Below are 20,638 nucleotides of genomic sequence, written 5' to 3'. Positions count from 1 at the left end.
GATGATGTAAAAGCAGAAAACACAAGAAGAAACAAAGAGCATAATAGCGCGCATATCAATGCAGCACAATCTGAGGAAGAAAGGCAACAGCTTGTGAACAGAAGCGGGATTGTGGGATTTCAATGCGAAACAAGCAGCGCCGTCCTTCCAACGCCGACATTTTAATTTACTCAACAAAGCCTCCCCAGCTGTGTTACGACGCCGGAGCCCGGCTCCCTGAGGTCAATTCGATTTCTACTGGGACTCTGGTACTTGAGCTGAAGGCCTTGATGGTGAGAGAGCACAGTTAATCGGCTTTCTTTCTTCCCGGAGCTGTTGTTGTACAAAATTATTATAGATTCTGAAAAAAAGACGAAAAAGAAGGGAAAAAAAGCCGGAGCTGTGGCTCCTTTTGTGCTTGAGGTCTATAGGAAATATATATTTTTTTAAAAACCCAGAACATAACAGTGGCTTCTTAAGAAAAACCTGGCCTTCACAATCAAATGCAATTTCACAAGCTGCTTACCAGGCAACAAATATCTACTTTGCTGCGACAAAGAGGGAGCGGCCTATATACCCAGCCGCAGGGAGAACTGAGAGGCAGGGAAAGGGTGAAAGGTCAGTTAAAAGAGGAAGCTATAGAAGAAAGGTGTAGGAGGTCACTTTCCACTTCGGGGGGTCAACAGCAAACCTGGTGCCACACAATATGGCTCCACCAGAGAACGGATTTGTTCTGGTTTGTGAGGAAAGACCCCAACACTGGATTTTTATGAACGCATTTCCCTCAGTTTTTCTGAATTTAAGATATTTCTGTCAGGTGTCATCATGGATTAGTGATAAGTGGCGTGTTGCAGCGCCACTATGTTTGATCAGATTACACAGTAACGCTTTTAGAAAACAATAACTATGTTTCCATCCAACTGTCATGCAAAATTTGAGCGAACTTTTTAAAATGTTGCAAAAAAGCTAATTAAATGCATTTCCCTCCACTTGTTTGGAGCGAATCAACCGGTCTGCAAAAAGTGTCATTTTGGTAGATGCTGACGCTACGCATTGCTGTAACAAACAAAATGTCGAGGTCTGCAGACTAGCAGGAACCACGCATCTTAAAAAAAGACTGAAGGTTCGTTCACACCAGCCCCGGTTAGTCCGCTTTAATTGAACTGTAGTTTATTGGTCTAAAAAGTCCAGTTTGTTTGGTGAGGTGTGAATGCGATATCCAGCTCTGATGTGAATCCAAAAAATGCAAACTCTGGTCCACCTTAAAACCTACATCTCAGTTCGGTTGACGTGAGCTCTGGTGCGGCGCCGCTGGCCAGGCTGACACGCCTCCTCTCCCGTGCCGGAGGTTTGTAAAGTGCAGTGTGATTAGCCAGAAGTTTTTTTGTTGCGCTCAAACATCAACAAGGATATTTCTCTTCAACTAGTCCGCTTCCACGATCTGGTTTTTTATGGCGCGATGACATAAAAAGTAAAAAAAAAACTGTATTCTTATCTCAGTCTTAACAATTCCTTAAAATCAATTTCTAAAAAATAATAGTTCCACTGTCAGATTATTTCACTTGTAACAAGGTATTTTCCCCATGTTATAAGTGAAATAATTTGCTAGTGGAACTTGTACTTTGTCATCAATATTAATTAATATTCAAAGTACAAGTTTGTCATCAAACTTGATGTAACTTTTCAGCAAGATACAGGTTTCTGTATCTTGCTGAAAAGTTACTTGTAAGTTAGTTTTGTCTTATTCCAAGTGTATTAATATATTTGCACTAGAAACTAAACTAAAAATACTTGGTAAGATTTGGTGTTTTTGCTGGATAGGTAAAACATTTTTATTTGTTCTAAAATCTAAAATAATTTACACTGATATACACATACATTTTGTGGCGATAAATTGTATTTTTATTACAAAAAGAGCGCAAAAGTGCTGAAAAGAAGGAGGCAACGGTAAATATAAAGGTTTATGAAAGAGGACTTATTTTTCCTCCATCAAAAAAAAAAAAAACTAAAAAACTCAGCATTTTAAAATACAGACATGCATAAAAGAATAAATCTCCAATAAGAACGCAACTTTTTTTTTTTTAGCAGGGCTCGCGGCACATTTGTAAAGTCGATATTTTCACGTGGAAGTTGATATTTTCAAGGTTCAACGTCCTCCGCCATCCCTTTCTGTGCGTCAGCATGTCTCCGCTGAGAGTTGGAGCGCTCCAGCTGTTAAAATCCAGTTGCTCTGACTTGTTGAGGACCCTGGCTCCCACTAGTGCGGCGCACAGGCCCAGAGGTGGTGAGACGCACAGCGGCTCTGCGGGAAGGACGGCTACAGATAGCGACGGAGAGACAAAGGATGACGGCGCGGGAGCTGGACCCCCACGCAGCTGCTCGCGTTCTTCAGGGAACGCAGGCGGGAAGCGTCGCTCGAGCGCTTAATTCCTTTAATATGTGCAGTCATGCGATGCGCAAGGTGGGGGTGGGGGGGTAGGATGGGGAGTAAGAGGAGGGCAGATAAGTCCTGCAATGGTAGACATGAGGGACCAGCTTCACTGGGCCTGGGCAACTGGCCGCTTGGCCGCTGGCGACATGGCACCGGGCAGTGGGCCACGCTGAGACCAAAAAGTGCTGATGCTGCCCACCACCCTGATCAGATTCAGTTTGTTAGTCGAGCTCCCTGCATGCCAACACAACGCAGTGGGGGGCACCAGGAGCCAGCAACAGAAGGTGTGTGTGTCTGTGTGTGTGTGTGTGAATACATGAGATTATCAGGAGTTATATGGCTGACTGAGCGAGGAGGACTCAGGTGGTCTGAATGAGGGGAAAAGGACAGCTTAGTCTGAATGTTTAGTGCAGCTACCAGTCTATGCCAGTATCTGCTGTTCCCTTTAACATAGAGAAAATCATAATTCATAATTCTTCAGAACGAAGAATAAAACATGAACGGGTTTTTTTCCTCAGTTTGTCTTATTTTGTGACTGATAGGAGGAAGAGAAAGCTCCTGCCACAAGGGGGAGCCGCTGTACGGCAAGCCGACTACTGCAACAATTGGTTTAAAACTGGTTTTCCTTTACTATGGAAGTTGATCAAACTAAATAACATAATATTTTAAAACAATCATGCAGGTATTCCGTGCTATGATGATCATCAAATGAAAAACTGCTGCATCAGTAAACTTCGGGGATGTTCCGGCTTTCCGACATGACTGTTTTATTTGCTTTGGTGTGCAGCACCAACGGTGTTGGTTTAAAGTGCTTCATGAATAAAATTGTATTGTACCGTATTACCTGATGTCGCCTTGGCAGAATGTTTCTGCAAAAAGTCGAGAGTCTGAGCCAAAGCCTTCTTGTTGCAGTGTGTAGAGAGCTCTTCGTTACATTCAAAGCACCTGTTGAAAATGTAAAAATATATTTCATTAAGAATATGACAAAAATACACAGCAAAAGCAGACAAAAACAGATGCACTGATCATTTTAACAAAACCAATTTGGTATGAGTGGAGGAAAATTGTTTGGTTAAAATTGTTCATGTGAATTTTGATTAAAAATCGGCTAAATTTGTTTAGTTTCTATACAAGTTAAACACGTTGTCATAAATCAGCCCTTTGGTTGTGCAGCTTTACTTTTTCCTCGTTACGGTGGCCTGCAGGGATTCTCACCAGGCCTTCCACGTGTTCAGGCTGATGGTGATGCAGTGCGACTCTGGATGAAAGGTCTGGTGATGCTTGACGGCATGCTGGATTCCTGATTGGTTACAGCCCTGTGAGACAGTTCATTGAGACAGCTTATGTTTAAAATATCATTCTACTGATTGAAAAAAAATTAGACTTATTTTTGCATTTTGTCACATTACAACCTCAAACTACTATGTATTTTAAAAGAATTTAACATGAAAGGCCGACAAAACTGTAATGTAGATTTGGGAAATGGAAGAAAGAGATATGTTTTTTTTTATTATTATTCACAAATAAAAAGCTTAAAAGCAGACCATGCATTTATATTCGCGTTCCTGCATAGGGGTGCTGTGCAGTGCTAGTTTTCAGGCACATCTTCAGCTTTGAATATAGGAGTAAAAGTTCCATGTTGGCATCTGACCAGAGCAGCTTCTTCTACATGTTCGCCGGGGTCTTGAAAATATGTTTTCTTCTTTGAGTGAAATTATATTAACGTTTTGCTTCAAATGCTGTTCTTTCATTGTGATGCTTCTCGTTCATTTTCTCAAGTTTAGAAACAAAATAACGCAATCTGTACGCACCCGGCCTGATTTATTTCAGTAAGCAAAGGTAGGCAAAAAAACTAATTACATTGCTTCCTTGGTTGCAAATTTGATCACAATTAAGTGTAGTTAGTTTGATACAAGAGGCTACACAAATTAGGGCTGGACTGATTAATTGATTAATCACAATTAATCATGATTAATCGATTAATGAAATAATCGTCTACTAATTTAACAATCAAATAATCATTAATGGAGTATACATACTCAAAAACCTTACTGAATGAACACAGCAAGAGAAGTAATCAAGTCAAAGCTGTACAAAAAATATATGCACTCTATTGCATTTTCGGCAGGAAAATTTTTATTTTCTTATTTTAAAAAGGGCTTGAATTATTTGTTTGGTTGTATATTTTAATATATTTCCAATATTGTAAAAGAAGTGTTTAAGTGGTAATATGAAAAATCTGCTGAATGTGCCAATTTTTTAATCCGATTAATTTGATTAATCGTCACAAAAATTGATAGATTAATCGATTACTAAAATAACGGTCGAAGCCTTAATAAAAATGTGTTTTTCTCTCTCAAAAAAGCAGTAAATAAATGGCCAACTACAAACATACTGCAAGATAAAAGGGAGCTGAATTTGTTGCTCTTACAATGTTTTATGTAAGAGAAGCAAATCTGACCTGAAAACCACACTTGAGGCAGACCAGGATGTCGTGGCACGCTGCCGGCTCGCCGTCGATCATCGTCCTCTCCCTCAGACACTCGGCGCAGACCAACCACACGCTCGACAGGACCGACTTCTTCACCGAGCTCAGGTCCACTGCTTTGTTAACATGTTGGCATGTCAACCCTGGTCGTCAAACAACATTCAATCGATGAAAGGTTTTCTATACGTGGACTTCTAAAGGGGGACCACTTATTCAGGGTCTTTGGTTTTAAAAAAAAGTGAACAAATTTACAGCGACAACAGATCAGAGTGCTCCTAAAAGCTTGAAGTACTACTTAATGAATGGTTTTAGCAAATAATCGCCTGAAACTGAAAAAACAACATTTTAGAATAGTAACAAAATGGGAGTGGTAAGGTGAATCCTGGCCTTTAAAAACTGTTATAAACACGTTTACTAGAGTCAAGGTTTTAGTCAAAATCAATTTTGGTTTCAAAATAAGTCAACAGAAAAGAAAACTCTAAAACCAGCTATGAATGTCAGTCTAAATGCAAACTAAAGTTATGTTTATTCACATTATGGAGTTGGAAATAAATCTTTAACCGATCAGAACTAAAATAAAATTAGATAAAATTAGGGCTGCAACTAACAACTGTTTTAGTAAATCAATTATTCTATTGATTATTGAATAATTTATGGAACTAAAATTTGCCACTTACTAAAACATAGCTACAAACAAAGAAGGCATTTTTATATAAATGCAAAATGTTTTTTTGTTTTTTTTTACAGTTTTGGCACAATTACTGCTGTGAGTTGTTCTTTCTAAAATCTGCCGTTTTGTTGAGGCTGTATACTCCAGTTAACGATTAATCGATTACTAAATTAGCTGATGGTTATTTCAATAATCGATTAATCATTGTTGATCCAATGAATCGTTTTAGCTCCAGATAAAACATAGAAAGCAGTAGCAGTTTCAAAAGTTGAGCAACGGCAAAAGAAAACTAATATTTCAGATTTCTGTCTGTTCAGAAAACGTTAATATTTTGTTAGCATAACAACTAAACGCTTGCCCTGGTTGAACACGGCAGTAATTCCTTCTATTTGACGTGAACCTAGAGTATTTAGAACCAAACCTGATCATTAATGGCACGCCAAGGCTTTTGAGCTGACTGCTTTCGACTTACCGCTGACTTCATCTGATGACTCCTCATCTCGAGGTTTCCGTGGTTTATTAGTCCGCTTTGTCATGTCGGCGGCTTTCAAAGAAAAGGGATCCTTTAGCCGCATCTGGAGCTCTGATAGTGCGGATAGAAAACGAGCTCAGGTTAATTTTTTTGTTTGTTTGTGTTTTTTTGGAGGGGGGGAGATGGGGGGGGTGTTTTGTTTTTTTGTGAAAAAGAGCAAAAAGCTCTCAACAAAACTTTAAAACCAAAGTCCCAAACCGCTCATAAGTCAGAACAGTCCAATATGATAGATAGATGGATGACAGACAGCTAAACAACTAATGGATAATTTGACATTGTTGGTGAGATTGGTGGATGGATAGACAGAGAGGTAGAAATACGGATAAAACTTTTTGACAATGGAATCAGGAGGGAATACTCTGAATCTATAAGTGCTTTCAATAATATGTTTTTGTATGCCGATCAAATTATTCCAGGCTCTCCCAAACCCTGGGATCAAGGGAAAGGTTGTGTAAAATTTGTTGCGACAGCTTCATGTGGTGTTAATTCAGATGAATGATTTAATACAGCAAAAACCTTCACTGCTTATTCTGATGTTGCTAAAAGCAAGCACTTCAACCATATTCTCATGTTGCCACAGGAATCCAAGAGACCTTTCCTTAAATGATTTATCCAATACTCGCTCGTGATATTTAGAGTTGTTACATATTTATGTCAAATCTAATCATCCTATCTGAACAAGAAATGAATACATTAGTGTAATAAAAAGGACGGGCGAACAAAGAGAGTTAATTCAGTGAATATCTACTCTACAATGGGCAAGAACACAGATAGGAGGCCTACTCAGTGTGGACAGTCCGGATGTATGCATTAAAAACTTCCCACCGTTATAATGTACAACCTACACCTCAAACACAACCCCTCCTTTCATGACCAGACGCGAAGAAAGCAGTTTAAACTTACCTCTCTCAGCTCGCCGCTTTGCTGTCTGTGTTGGCTGAAAGTCAACAGTAACGTCTCAACTCTTCCTGGCTAGCTAGCAAGCTAGCTGCATTAGCATGTCGCGACAAATGCAGCAACTAACACGTAACTTTCACACAGAACAACACTTTGACTTTACGACATCCCAAATGTTTACGCTGGCGACGAGCGAACACGCCGCAGACTCTGTGTTTTTCCCCCCTGTCGGTTTCACTTTCACCAGAAGATGTTGCTAAGCTATCAGTAGCTCCAACTTTAGCCGCAGAAGTCAACATGTGACGCAACTACGGCAGCGCAGCTTGATCAAATGCTGCATTCACGTAAAATAGCAAACGTTTCTTTCAGAATTCAAGAGCGTTAAATGTTTTTTCTAAAACTTTCAATGGGGTTTAGTCCTAAATATGTGCTTATAAATAAATAAATGAACTACTAAATGGCCATAGGTGATATTATTTACATAAGTTTGTCCTTTAAATGATCTGCACTACTGCGCAAGCGCAGAAGAATCATTCTGGTGTTACTTTTGTGTGGTAACGTGGTTTTCTGTTCACACACTGGGTATTATGGCGCTTAGAAGATGCTGGAGGTTGACCGGTGTTCTCTCGAGACTCCCAGTTCCTCGTGGGTCTTCTTCACCTGTGGGACGGGTAGCTGTGTCCTGCTTTGTCGACACTTACCGAGGCTGCAAAAGTGAGTTTAACATTAAACGACTCCTTGTTTTGCAACGAAGCCCATGTATAACCCTCATTTCTCTCCCTGTTTGTTTGGCTTTCAGAAACAGAGTTCCAGCTCCGCAAATTTAGCTCTGAAGGACGGAACACAGATGTGAGTTATGCGCAGCTCAAGCAGCTCCTGGCTGAAGGTAAAACTGTAGTTGTGGATGTCCGGGAACCCTGGGAGCTCCGGGAGTACGGCTTCATCCCCGGATCTGTCAACGTCCCACGTGAGTGAGTTGAAAAAGCTAATTGAATCTACATTATATGGTATTCATGGTTTAAAATCTGAAAGTACTTTAAGTGAATGTTCTTTAAAAAGCAGCTAGCTTCACACATGTGTTATATTGATCTAACAGCGCGTTCTTTTTCTCTTGACCTCTTTGCGCTGCCTTCACTGCCCAGTGGGACAGGTGAACACTGCCCTCCAGCTTGCTCCGGAGGAGTTTAAAGATAAATATGACGGCGAAATGCCCAGGCAGACGGATAACATTGTGTTCGTGTGTCTGGCCGGGGTCAGAAGCAAGACTGCCCTCAACACAGCCGCTTCGCTGGGATTTACAGAGTTAGTGATTGTTTTGAAACCTCCAAATTTAAAGTGCAATGCAAAAAAAATAAAAAATAAAAAAATTCATACTCCTTCAACTTTTTTTAACCTGTGTTACAACTACAAAAAAAATATTTTTAAAGAAAATCTGATTTTAAATTTGGTTTAGAAATAAAAATCTGAAAATGTGGTTTCTACTGATACTCCAAATCTCCCTGACATTAATCTTTTTCCCACATCTACTTTTACGTTAAAGTAGAAAATCTACTTCTACTTTACATTAAAGTAGAAGTAGATCTACTTCTACTTCTACTAAAGTAGATTTAATGTAAATCTACTGTACATTAAAGTAAAGTAGATGTGTGCCTTGCAGTGTCATGTGAGACTCTGTTTTATTGCGGTTTCACAGTTTATACCCTGTTGTTGCAGAAAGCTTTATTATGTGGTGTTCTTTGGAAAGATGCCACACATCTGTTACACGTCAAGCCAAAAAGTACACAACACTTAGTAACAGGAAAAAACCTTAAGTTTATTTTTTGGTAGAACAACTTCACACTGGAAATAAAGGAATACAAATTTAACTTGATCAAAGTGTCACAGGATTTTCATCTAATTGTCATATCATAATTATAAATATGTAACAAAGCCACCATTTTTCTTTTGCTCTTCTCACTATGATAAATAATAGAGAACATGCCGTTAAAGTAAAGTAGATGTGTGGCTTGCCCTTCAATAAAAAGAGACTACTGGAGAATAAATTTTTTTTGTTACTGAATTGAAACATAGATTTAATCGGTAGTGAACATTTAGAAAGACTTGAGGGATTTTCTTCAGGTTTTTTTTTTTTTTTCTTTCATTGCAGTGTTCAGCATTATCCCGGTGGATGGCAAGACTGGGCGGAACAGGAACAGCTGAAGTGATCCACACATTTTGGAAAGAGGAAGCTACGATGAGTGCGATCACAGCCGAGACAAGCTGGCGACCTAGTTCCTCCGCTTTCTGTCACCTCGGTATTGGTCCTGTAAGTCCCCGGAGCTCCGCTGTAGGGATTAAAACCCAATTCCTCCAAACTTCAGTCTGAGTTCTTCAAGTTGGCCAAGCAGGTGGCGTTTTGTTTACTGCTATACAATAATATGACGAAAGGGTTTCAGAATGAGTGAATTGCGCTGGAATTCCATTTTTCGGTGTCAGTGTTAATCGGGCTGAATAGAAATGCATGCCACACTTTTCAGATTTTTATTTGTAAAAGAAAAAAAAAAGACATTAACAATAAACTGATATTTTATTCTCCCTCTAGTTATGCAGGTTTCACCTCGTATTGGAGAGTCACATACTAAAGAATGTAATTAATATTTCAACTTAACTTGAAAGTGTGTGTGTGTGTGTGTGTGTGTTTGCATGGGTGTGTGTGTCAGAGCTTAAATTTTACCCAACTGTTAATCCAAAGAGTAAAAACCATAGGGCTCAATAAACATGTCATGCGCTGCTGAACGTTTTGGATCCAATGTAATTCTACTTGAAGTCACTTGCAACGTTTTTTTGCACTTGACAATTTGTTTTTATATGTTCTTATTAGTGAATAACTGCATGAAATTATCTATTTCTTGGAATTTATTCAATAATTTTTCAAGTCTAGATAATTCTGGAAACTGAAACTGGTTGTAAAAATTCTTTTTTTTTCTAGAATTTTCTTACAGGCTAAAAGAAAAAGAAATCTAGCAATGCTTTATAATATGCAGTGGTTTTCGCATGTATTTATTTTTAATTGCTGTACTTTATGCTTGATTTGCCACATGGTGCCTTGATTTTAACATTTTACTCATCAGTTTATTTTTTGCGGTTTTTTTTGTTCACTTACTAACTGAATATACACTAATTTTTTCAACTTTAGACAACTTCATACTCAGGTTGAACTGATCCAGTTGAACTGACTGAACAGGCAGGATGGAGTCGCCTTTATGACATAACGGCACCAAAATTCATAAACTCATCTTGACAGAATTAGCATTAATATTGGAAATATTATTTCCTATTTGTTAGAGTTAAGAGTTTAAAAGTCGGTTCAAATGCCAAAAATAAAACTGGGAAATGGCTCCAAGCAGCATTCGGAAACCCGGTTTTAGCTTTGTTTTATTTCTAGAAGAGATGGTTATTTACGACGACGCGTTAGGGCCACTGGAGAAAAGAAAAAAAGAGTACATTTGTGAAACAAACTCTGAAATGTTTAGATTAATCTTAGATATTTTCTAGAAAAAAAATTGGTACATTTCTGACCTCCGAAAGTTTCAAATTTGCAAGAAAAAGTCAAGAATTTTTTTTATTAATCTCAAAAGGTTTCTCAAAAAAAAAACTCTGAAATTTCTGTGCTCCCAAAGTTGAAAATTTGCGAGAAAATTTTTTCGAGAAAATTTCTAAGATTAATAAAAAAAATTATTTTTCTCGCAAGTGTATTTAACGCGGCCCTAATACGCTGTCTTACTTATTCCAGGTGAATATTTATCTTCCAATGTTCAGAGTGTTACAAAAAACCATAGAAAAAAAACACTACAAATGTATAAAATTTTTGGTTGTTAAATATCTAACAAGTAAACAATCTCTGTATCTCCTACCAAAGCCAACGATTTAATAAAATCCATATTTTAACGATGTAAAAAAAAAAAAAAAACGTTTCGTCTTTCCTTCTTTTTTTCCCCACTGTCTGCTGTGGGACATTGTTGGACGTGTCCAGTGGAGCTGACCTGAGAGGACATTTAGTGTCCAGAGTCAGATATAAATAGACGTGGAGATGCTGTGGGGTGACAGCTGCTGTTGCCACGATGATCTACTGTGTTGAAGGTTCATATCTAATAGAAACTGTGTGTGTGGGGATGAATTTGCCACTGACCCTACAGGAACCGTCAACAGGTTCCCCCATCAACCGACCGCCATGACAAACAGGTTTGTCTTCGGCTGACTAGTCCGTCTCTGAAACAAAACACGCAGGATGTCGTTCTGTTGTTCACTCTAGAGTTTAAAATCCCTAGAAGAGCTCAAACGGTAATCGTAGTCCAGTTTATTCTGGTCATTGTTTCTTGTTTATTCCAAATCTTAGAGGCAGCTTGTTGACTCCGAGCCATTGGCAGTGAAATGAAAATGAACTCGGCGTGACTTCCCAGATATATGAGCAAATAATCTGGCTCTGTTGCACCGATACTATTCCTGACCACGTTAAACGCCACAGGTACGGAACGTGATCATTCAACTCGTGCTTCAGAAGCACATACGGAAAAAAAAAAAATCATTTGGTATTTTATATGAGATTTGCTCTTTATTTTTGTCATATTTGCTTTGTAGAGACTATGAAAGATATTTTATTTGGACTTTAGTTTGATTTAGTAACAATAGAATTCACAAAATTATTCACCGCCCCCACCCCCAGGCAGATTTAGCTTTAAATATATATATATATATATATATATATTTTTTTTTTTTTCAACCAGTAAGTTTGTTTCTAATTGCAAATGCATCTCTTCAAAGATAATAATGTCAAGGTTTCTTTTTACATTATGTGCAAACTAATTGCGCTTTAAACCTCAGTCTGCTGGGGTTTTGTGTAATTTTGGGCACAGCTGTCGCTAAAAAAAGACAACTTTGGGTTAGCCTAAAACAAGTCTGTAAAGTCTCTGAATAAGATGTAGCCCGTCTACCATAATCTTTCTTCATTTATTGGCTAATCTTGATTTGATTTTGTCCTGTTTTTCTTCTAAACTAGCTAATGTCTTAATGTTATCTTTCCGTGTGATTGGCAACAAAGAATCTTGACCTTTAGTGTCATAAAATCGTCAATTTATTGTGATTTCACTGCTTCGAACGCAAGGAGCATTTTCAGTTTTCACATTTTCTTACTGAAATTTGCATTGATTGCGCAAGCAGTGTTGTACTCTGCGTGTTCGTTCCTGTTCATTTCGATGATTCTGACTAAAACCAAAAATTTTAATGCACAGTTGATATTTGACAGCTTACATAATCACGTGGAAGACCGCCGATTTTCAGTCACTGATTTCGTTCGTAAAGGATTTTTGCTAAAGAAGCTAGCTGTACACAGAGTGCTGTGTCCAAACATAATCATGGAAAGTTAAGAGGAAGGAAAAAGTGTGGTAAGTGCACAAGCTGCTTTACACAATAACATCACCAGGACGCATGAAGCTACTCTATGTCTGTAGTCGACCAATAGAGCATGCGTAGGGTTCTTCACTAAATTAGAAGCTTGAAATATTTAATAACTACATTAGAAAATATCGTAGTGATGTGCAACATTATATGACTGCGAGCTGGAAAGGAGCTAGTGAGTAGTAGGATGATTGTACACATGGCTGAAAGATTCCATCTCTCCTCCAATGTTTCACGTTGCTGTAAGACGTGAGGTCAAGGTGAAGGAATGGCCGCCCGCTTTGGATAGTACCTGTTAATTCTAATCTCTTTTTTTTTCTGCACAGCCCGGTTTTAATATGTTTCAAACAGACCAGACTAATAAGTTGTAATTCACGTCAAATCTTGACCCGGCTCTTCTACAACACCTGTCTGCTCAGCGTTCGACCAGGCCCCTCGTCCAATCAGAGCACAACACATCAGAGCTGCACCTACTGTAGGGCTGGACAATAAATCAATAACAATACGTATCGTGACAGACACGTAATCAATATCAATAGATAATACGTCTGATAGGATGTTCAATAATTTCACTGAACTCTGATCCAGAACCGCACAGCATTCTGGGGGATGTAGGCAGAGGAAAGTCTTTAGTTCAGGGGTATCCTAACTTTTTGTCACGTGGGAAAAAAAAGATTTTTTTTTTTTACCAAGGTGTATTAGGGCCTTTAGCAAAAAGGAGTAAAATTTCCCCCAAAATCTCTGAAATTTTCTAGAAAACTTGTAAACCTTCTAGAATTTTTTTAGATATATTTTTGAAATTCAGAATTGTTCACATTTTTGGTAGAAAATTTCTGATATTCATTTTAAAAACTTTTTCTAGCAAATTTCCTAATGTTTTTTTTAGATTACTCTCAATTTGTATTATTTTTTTTTTTTTTTTGCCATAGTACGCCGTAGGTCTAGTTTCCAGTTTCTTTTGGGTTCTGTTGAAGAAATTTATTCTCAGTAGTAAGAAGAGGATTTGGGTCACGTTGTTTCAAAAATGTTTGCTATATTTAGCCAAGTTTAAGAAAGAATAAAAGCTGATTTGGATGCAGCAAAGTTGGCTTTTTCATTTTCCCGTGTAAGAAATTTATGTTGGCAACAATATTTACACCGATTATAAATGAAAAGTCTCCATCTGCATCTATGGGACGGATTTGTATCAGTTTTTAATTGCAGTTGAGGGCCACACAAAATCAGTCCAAGGGCCACAAATGGCCCCTGGGCCCCACTTTGGACACCCCTGCTTTAATTGCTCAAACTCTCATGGCCAGCTAAGGAAGGTTGGTGTCATCAACTTAACTCACTCGCTCTTTGGTTACCTAGTAACAACCTGCAGCAGCAGCTTAAGGTTTCGCCATCTCAGAACTGTTACAATTAAGAGCAGGAGCAAAAAATGTGGGCAAAACACAAAAAGTGACGCCACACTTGTATTTCAGATACTTAACCACACCGACAAAAAAAAAAAATCAAAAATTACTAATATATCGTGATACGTTTCCAGCCACATCGTCCAGCCCTAGTGTACCGCCTAACTTCGTCCTCTCTCACTGGATCCCTATGTGTCATCCTGCTGATACTTGCGCGGCACCGCAACCCGACAGATTACCGACGTTTCTAATAAAAAAACAGCCTGATACATAATCACAATGAGCATTCCGAGGAAACATTTGACACTACGAACCGCTTTCCCAGCTCAGCTCCGCTCCTCACAGGCTGCTGACAGATATCTGAGCTGACAGACACCTCAGCACCGTCCTGGTGCTGAGGTTCGAGATTCCACAGGTGTTATCTCATGCGCTGGGGGCGGTTCTGCTGGACCCAGAAGCATCGCTGACAATGAAGGCGGTATAAAGCCCGACTCCTGGCCGGCAGGACGGAGAACGAAGGATTTCTACACAGTTAAACCCCGGCTGAGTTTAGTTCCCACAATGAGTCGCAGCCCGGAGAGAATGTCATCTTACCGCCGTCACTTTGAGGACAGCAGCAGCAGCAGCTCGACCTACCAGGTCAGGGTGTCCAGCCCGTCCCCGACCCGGAGGGAGGTCCGCCATGCCTCCGCCGGCTACTCGGCCAGAGCCGGGTCCCGCAGTATCCGAGTGGACTCGGTGGGACGAAGGAACGTGTCTGCGGCACGGAGGTCACGCGTTGCTGGAGTTGGGTAAAGAGCAACAAAAACATAACGTGGCTGAATTACACTGTAAAAACACACAATTTCAGCAGGCGTTTTGGTCTGGTTTCTTTGCATACTTGGAATAAGACAAAACTTAACTCACAAAGAACTTTTCAGCAAATAGGAGCTTGTTTTAAATAAATAACTCCTTAATATTGTTGGAGGAGTAGTTTGGCATATTATTTCACTTATAAAAAGGGGGGAAATGCCTGGTTATAAGTGAAATAAAAATAACCTCCTAATGGAATTAGTTTTTATCAATATTAAGGGATTATTTACTTAAAACAAGCTTCTGTGTCACACAGAACAGTTACTTATAAGTTAGTTTTGTCTTATTTCAAGTGTACTAGGACATTTGCTGTAGAAACGAGACTAAAAATACTTGGTAAGATTTTTGCAGTGTTTCATGTTCTCTAGTCCATGTGGGAAATTTGATCCCCATCTACTCTCGTTTAATATAAACTGTGTGGTGCTTTACCGATGTGTGTCGTCAGAGTAAGCGCAGGAGCCATGGTGTGTATTGGGCCAAGTGGAGAAGCTCCCATGGATCTGGACGCTGCCGCAGCAGAGAACCAGGAGTTCCTCAGCACCCGCACGAATGAAAGACAGGAGATGATCGTCCTGAATGACAGACTGGCTGTTTATATCGACAAGGTAGAATGTTTCCTGAACTGAAATCATTTTCCATGTTACAACCCAAAAAGTAAAAGTTACATTTATCAAACTGGGGTGTTTCATAAATCCACAAAAAGTAGCACATGGCAGATGGAGGGAAAATTAAAGAAAGTTTTTACTTTTTTTTTCCACAAACAAAATACTGAAAGGCTTAGAGTGCTTTTGTATTCATCCACTTTTACTCTGATACCCCTAATTGAAAGCCGAGCCTTTCAGAAGTCAGCGAATGGAAAATAGAGCGTCTTTGTGTAATGTAATCTCAGAATAAAGCCAACTATTCTGCGAAGGTCTCAGATTTTTGGTTTTTTATTTTTTTGGAGAACCTTAGTAGGAGAAACGGCAACATGACGACCAAGTAACACAGGGCAGGGAGAAAGTTGTGAAGAAATTTAAAGCAGGATTCATTGTTTTATTTGCTAAAGAGGGACCGTTTCCATTAATGAATATTAAAAAATAAAAATTTAAAACACACCCCATAAAGTCAAAAAGGCTCATTTTGATTGGGGTGCTCCACAAATCCATTGTGGGTAGACGGACGCCATAACAACATCTAGCAGGCACAATTTTATGTATATGATTCAAATGTGTCTTCATCCAGGTTAGATAAGGTGCTCAGAATTGAGTCAAAATCCAAATTTAAATCCAATCAAATAGAATGGCAGGACTTCAAAATTGATTTTCACAGATGCTCTATTTTACAAAGAAGAACAGGGGAAAATGTCTCCAGATGAGCAAAGCTGGAAGAGACCCACCTCAAACGAAACCTAGCTGTACACAAAGAAAAATGGCTCAAAACGTTAGCCATACGTTCAGGTTTTTATTTGCACAACAATTTGGAAACTGTCTAATTTTCCCTTCCGCGTCACAATTACATGCCACTTTGTCTAAAAATCCAAAATAAAGGTTTGTGGTTGCAATGTGACAAAATATTTTGAAAAAGCCTGAAGAGAATCAATACTCTGGCAGGGCGCTAAATTAGTTACACCAGGCTAGAATAAAATGGCTATTCATAAGAAGTATGCTCCTGATTGCTGATCACAGTAAAGCCTCGCTTTTGTGTGTCGGCAGGTTCGAATGCTTGAGCAGAAGAACAAGTTGCTGGAAGCAGAGATCGAGGCCTACCAGAACAGGTTCCAGAAGCCTACGGGCCTGCGCTTGCTCTACGAGGAGCAGCTGAAGGAGCTGAAGAAGATTGCTGATCAGATGAGAGTCCAGCGGGTAAGGCAAAAAAAAAAAACTTTACACTGCATCTCCTGTTTTGTTTGGTCTTTTCCCCCTACGTTTCAAATGTTCAGTAGGGCATGAAGCTTTACACCTCGCTGACTTAGAAGCTCTGCTCGAGCGACGCTACAAGACGTCAACTTGGTGTTTTCAGGGTTCTTTACCTGGTAGAACGTGCCGATTTCTGGCAGGCAAATGTAGAGGTGCCTCTGTGCTTTTAGGTGTCACAGAGTACAGCTGTCATCGGTTATGCTTCATGCACAGATGATGGCTTGCTCATGCAAGTCGCACACAGTCACCCAGATGCAGGAGGGACGTTGCAGCAAATGCAAATGGGGTTGCATGAGCTACATTCCGCACACCTCCTTGGGTTCACCTTCAAATTTAAATGGGCAGTGTTATGTCAAATTGCCTGTTTTGAGCTTTACGTTATTCCCTCATCAAAAACCTATACCTGGAGTGTTGACTTGACTCATGCATGTTTGAGAAATCCTTTAATAGTGGGAACTATTCAACTGTGCAACACTGGGGGTGTAATCAAGCACCGCCGTCGACAAAGAGTGCTGTTTCAGTCCACACTCTATTGCAGTTGATGGCGGTAATGGACACCTCAGCTTTTTTGCAAACCGCCACAAAACACTAAAGGAAGAGGAAGATTTTGCAATGACCTGCTCAAGGCAGAGCGTTGGAAAGAGCAGGAACCTCTTAAAGAGACAGAGGCCCAATCTGCAGGCGTTAAATTACAAAGTCAATTTCTTTTTAAGTCATGTTTGCTATATAAAGTAATTGTATAACAACTGACTGTAACATAATTACTTGATTCTGCTATAATATGGCACTATGTGTCTGGAAGAATAATACTGGCCCTTTAATGCACAAAGGAGTTACTTCTGGTTATTTTCAGGACGTCTCTTTTGCTGCTAAGGAGGCTGCAGCTGGTCAACTAGAGGCAATCAAAATCCGATATGAGGAGGCCTTGGAGCTGAGAAAGAAGGCAGAGTTAGAGATCGAAGCCTTCCGTCCAGTAAGTGCTATTTTATCTCTATCCAGAACCTCTGCTTCTAACGACAAGCCTGCAATCATAAACACGTTACAATCAAGGCTTTGTAACGCGTCTCCAGGATGTAGACAAAGCCACTTCCTCCCGCATTGCCTTGGAGAAAAAGCTGGAGCAGCTGGAGGTTGAAATCGAGTTCTTGAAACGGATCCATCAGCAGGTAGATGAAGTGTCTGTGGGAGAAATGATTCCCTCCCAAATGATTCCTAAACGTCTCCTCTTCGTATAGGAAATCGAAGAGCTCATGAAGCAGATCTACGCCGCCCACGTCTCGGCCGAGAGCGCCTTCTCTCTGCCCGACCTGGCTGGCGCTTTGAAGCAAATCCAAACCCAATACGACGACATCGCAGCCAAAAACCTTCAGGTGAGTCGCTGCGAAGCGCAACAAGACAAATCTGCAGTGTGCAGTTTAGACACACTGCAGATTAAACTAGCTTAATTTCCTACCTTAGGAAATGGATTCATGGTACAAGAACAAGTTTGAAGATTTAACAAAAAAGACGTCGAGACACGTAGACAAAGTTCGAAGTGTCAGGGAAGAAATAGCTGGGGCCAAGAAGGATGTGAGTATCTTAATTTTATATACGCAAATAGAAAAGAAATTCTACATTCTGTCAGCACTTTGCATCATTTATTGCAAAACACTGCTAGATCCAAAACAAAGAACGTGGCTTGGACTCCCTGAGGACCAAAAACGAAGCCCTTGAAGCACGGATTCGAGAGACACTGGAAAAGCACAAGAAGGAACTGGAAGAGCTGCAGGTAAACATTGGCTCATGTGGTCCCAGGGTGGACACCTGATCGCACCACAGCGATCACGTAACCATCTCAGCACATCTGTTTCCACAGGCTCGGATTGAGGCCCTGCAGCTTGAGCTAAAATCCACCAAGACGAAAATTGCCCTGCACCTGCGTGAGTACCAAGAACTTTTAAACATCAAGATGGCTTTGGAGATTGAGATCACCACGTACAGGTACACCCCAAGCAGCCAGGTTTTTCAATGAACTCTGTGTACTGAAGTAAACCGTGAGACGAAGAAATCATTTTGTTTTCTCTTTGCAGAAAATTAATTGAGGGGGAAGACCTGCGGCTCTCAGGCATGATGAATTCTCTCTCTGTTACCAGTTGTAGCATGAGCGCCATTGGTGCTGGGGTGAGCATTAGCGGAGGAAGCATTGATGGTGTTGGTGGTTTGGGTGGTGGACCAATAATAGGAGGCGGCAGAGGAGGAGTTGGAAGCATGGTGGGTGGTTTGGGATTGAGTGCGGATATGGTTGCCGGAGTCACAGGATCACTTTCTGGCGATGGAAAAGTTCTGGATGGCAGGAGTACCGGTGATATGAAAAGTCCCGCTGGCAGAGCAAATATTGAACAGGGAGGTGTAGGTGTCAGAGCAGGTGATGAGAGTCTTGGCACCGATGGAAGAATGAGTGCTTCTGGTGCTAGTGGTTTTGGCTCTGGTAGCTTTGGTCCTGGTACTGGTAAGGTGGGTACAGTTGGCTCTAGTGCTAGTGTTTTAGGCGCTGGTCCAGAGGGTTCAGGTTTTGGCACTCCAGGCTTGGGTACTGATGTTGGTGGTGAGGGATCTATCCATAGAGGAATGGGGGACATAAGTGGAATCAGAGCACATGCAGATGGTGACATCTCAGAGTTAGTAGGTGGTGTGGGTGCCGCTGGAGTTGGATTCAAAAGAGGATACAGCGGTGAGACTGAAGGCAGAAGTACTGATTTGGATAGTGGTGTTGGTGGGGTAGGATTTGGCTGTGGGGGAATAGGTGACAGCAGTGGAGTTGAAACACGTGCAGATGGAGACATCTTGAGCTCAGCAGGTGGTGTACGTGCAGCTGGAGCTGAGATTAAGGGTGTTGGGTTGGACACTGGTGTTGGTGGTGTGGGACTTATTTCCAGAGAAATGGGTGGCAGCGGTGGGGTTGGCACACAATTGGATGGTAACATCTCAGGTGGCGTGAGTGCAGCTGGAATGGGACTTGGAAGAGGTGGTGCAACTGAGGGCAAGGGCACTAGGGTTGATGGTGGAATGGGTGACTATGGAGGTACAGCCCGTGGAGCGGCACTTTCTGAAACCCGAAGAGGAATCTCAGGTGCTGCCAGACCTGCAGGGAGGGGCGGGGACGATGTGGGTGTTGCTCTGTCAGGCGGTGGCGGAGTTGGTGGAGTTGGTAGGATTGGTGGAGGGAAGGGGGACATATGTGGTGTCAAGATTGGATCCGGATCTGATGGTTTTGACGGCAACACCGAGTCCTATGTGGAGCAGGCTGTGGAGCTGACAGAGAGAAGAACAGTGCTTATTAGGTAAAAGTACAGCTGCTCCTAACTTTTTTAATAAACCCTCTTTAAAACGCGTGACTCAAAGTCGGAAACTGTAACCAAACCAATTTGGTAACACTAATCCTCATGGTTCATATGAGTTTTAACTACAGCTCCACCAGTTATCAGAGTATTCCTCATTATTCTGTCTCCTCTTTTCTCCTCCCCTGCAGAACAGTTAAAAAGGAGGATGATGTGCTTGAGATGGACCACCAAGAACAGACCTACACCATCACTGGCGCTGCCGATGACTCCGATGTCGAGTGAGGATCGCAAACTCCCCGGTGACCTCCTCTCGCCCTTAAACCTCCATACCCTTTGAGCTTTGCACTGACCAAAAAAAATCCCATGTTTGGGTGCTGACCTTTGCCCTGTGGCCTGGACAAGAGAACCCCGAATGACCCCTTGCTACACACTGAAGATATATTTAAATAAACAGGCCCTGGCTTCTCAACTTTTATGTGCCTTACACCCCCTCCTTTTTTCCCACCTGCCATAAATAAAGTTACCAGCATTCAATAACGGTGTCTTTCTTTTTGTTTTGATGTCTTCAAGAAAGAATTTTGGTTCAGTACCGAGAATGCCGTTTAGTGAAGTGACATAGTGGTGATAATTTGCTAAACATAAAGAGATGCAGTGCTTTAGCAAAACAATTTAAATCATTTCATTTTTTTTTCACAATTTGTCATGTTTACAACCATCAACTTGCCAAATCTATCCTCTCATCAA

At 40.7% G+C, this 20,638-nt stretch overlaps 3 protein-coding genes across 6 annotated transcripts in view; 2 read left to right on the top strand and 1 right to left on the bottom strand.

The window, feature by feature from the left end:
* The window catches only part of usp45 (ubiquitin specific peptidase 45), a 37,763-nt gene extending 30,439 nt beyond the window's left edge, over window positions 1–7,324 (bottom strand). The window contains exons 1-5 of one of the 4 annotated variants that reach the window (XR_004338619.1): window positions 7,004–7,322; window positions 6,041–6,151; window positions 4,872–5,041; window positions 3,626–3,726; window positions 3,255–3,355 (exon numbers count right to left, since the gene is read on the bottom strand). Coding sequence is in view for 3 of the 4 variants with exons in the window: in XM_032557622.1 (XP_032413513.1) it covers window positions 3,255–3,355; window positions 3,626–3,726; window positions 4,872–5,041; window positions 6,041–6,143 (475 nt within the window). In the remaining variant the exon portion in view is untranslated. Of the gene's footprint in view, window positions 1–3,254; window positions 3,356–3,625; window positions 3,727–4,871; window positions 5,042–6,040; window positions 6,152–7,003 lie in introns of all 4 variants that reach the window. The other 3 variants (XM_032557622.1, XM_032557620.1, XM_032557621.1) reach the window with 3 other exon arrangements.
* Window positions 7,325–7,522: 198 nt separating this feature from the next.
* On the top strand, window positions 7,523–11,489 carry tstd3 (thiosulfate sulfurtransferase like domain containing 3). Its single transcript, XM_032557628.1, has 4 exons — window positions 7,523–7,711; window positions 7,797–7,964; window positions 8,140–8,299; window positions 9,144–11,489. Exons 1-4 carry the CDS (start codon window positions 7,585–7,587, stop codon window positions 9,199–9,201), a joined length of 513 nt encoding a protein of 170 aa, XP_032413519.1. The 5' UTR covers window positions 7,523–7,584; the 3' UTR covers window positions 9,202–11,489.
* Window positions 11,490–13,292: 1,803 nt separating this feature from the next.
* LOC116716779 (keratin, type II cytoskeletal 8) lies at window positions 13,293–20,428 on the top strand. The gene is made up of 11 exons (XM_032557618.1): window positions 13,293–14,615; window positions 15,122–15,281; window positions 16,371–16,520; window positions 17,428–17,547; window positions 17,645–17,740; window positions 17,810–17,944; window positions 18,033–18,143; window positions 18,232–18,342; window positions 18,430–18,554; window positions 18,644–19,894; window positions 20,083–20,428. Exons 1-11 carry the CDS (start codon window positions 14,386–14,388, stop codon window positions 20,174–20,176), a joined length of 2,583 nt encoding a protein of 860 aa, XP_032413509.1. The 5' UTR covers window positions 13,293–14,385; the 3' UTR covers window positions 20,177–20,428.
* The last annotated feature ends 210 nt before the right edge of the window (window positions 20,429–20,638 follow it).

This window comes from Xiphophorus hellerii, chromosome 3, assembly GCF_003331165.1.
Source record: "Xiphophorus hellerii strain 12219 chromosome 3, Xiphophorus_hellerii-4.1, whole genome shotgun sequence".
Taxonomy (NCBI): Eukaryota; Metazoa; Chordata; class Actinopteri; order Cyprinodontiformes; family Poeciliidae; genus Xiphophorus; species Xiphophorus hellerii.
Note: the sequence above shows the minus strand (reverse complement) of the source record. Positions and strands in the feature narration are given on the sequence as shown.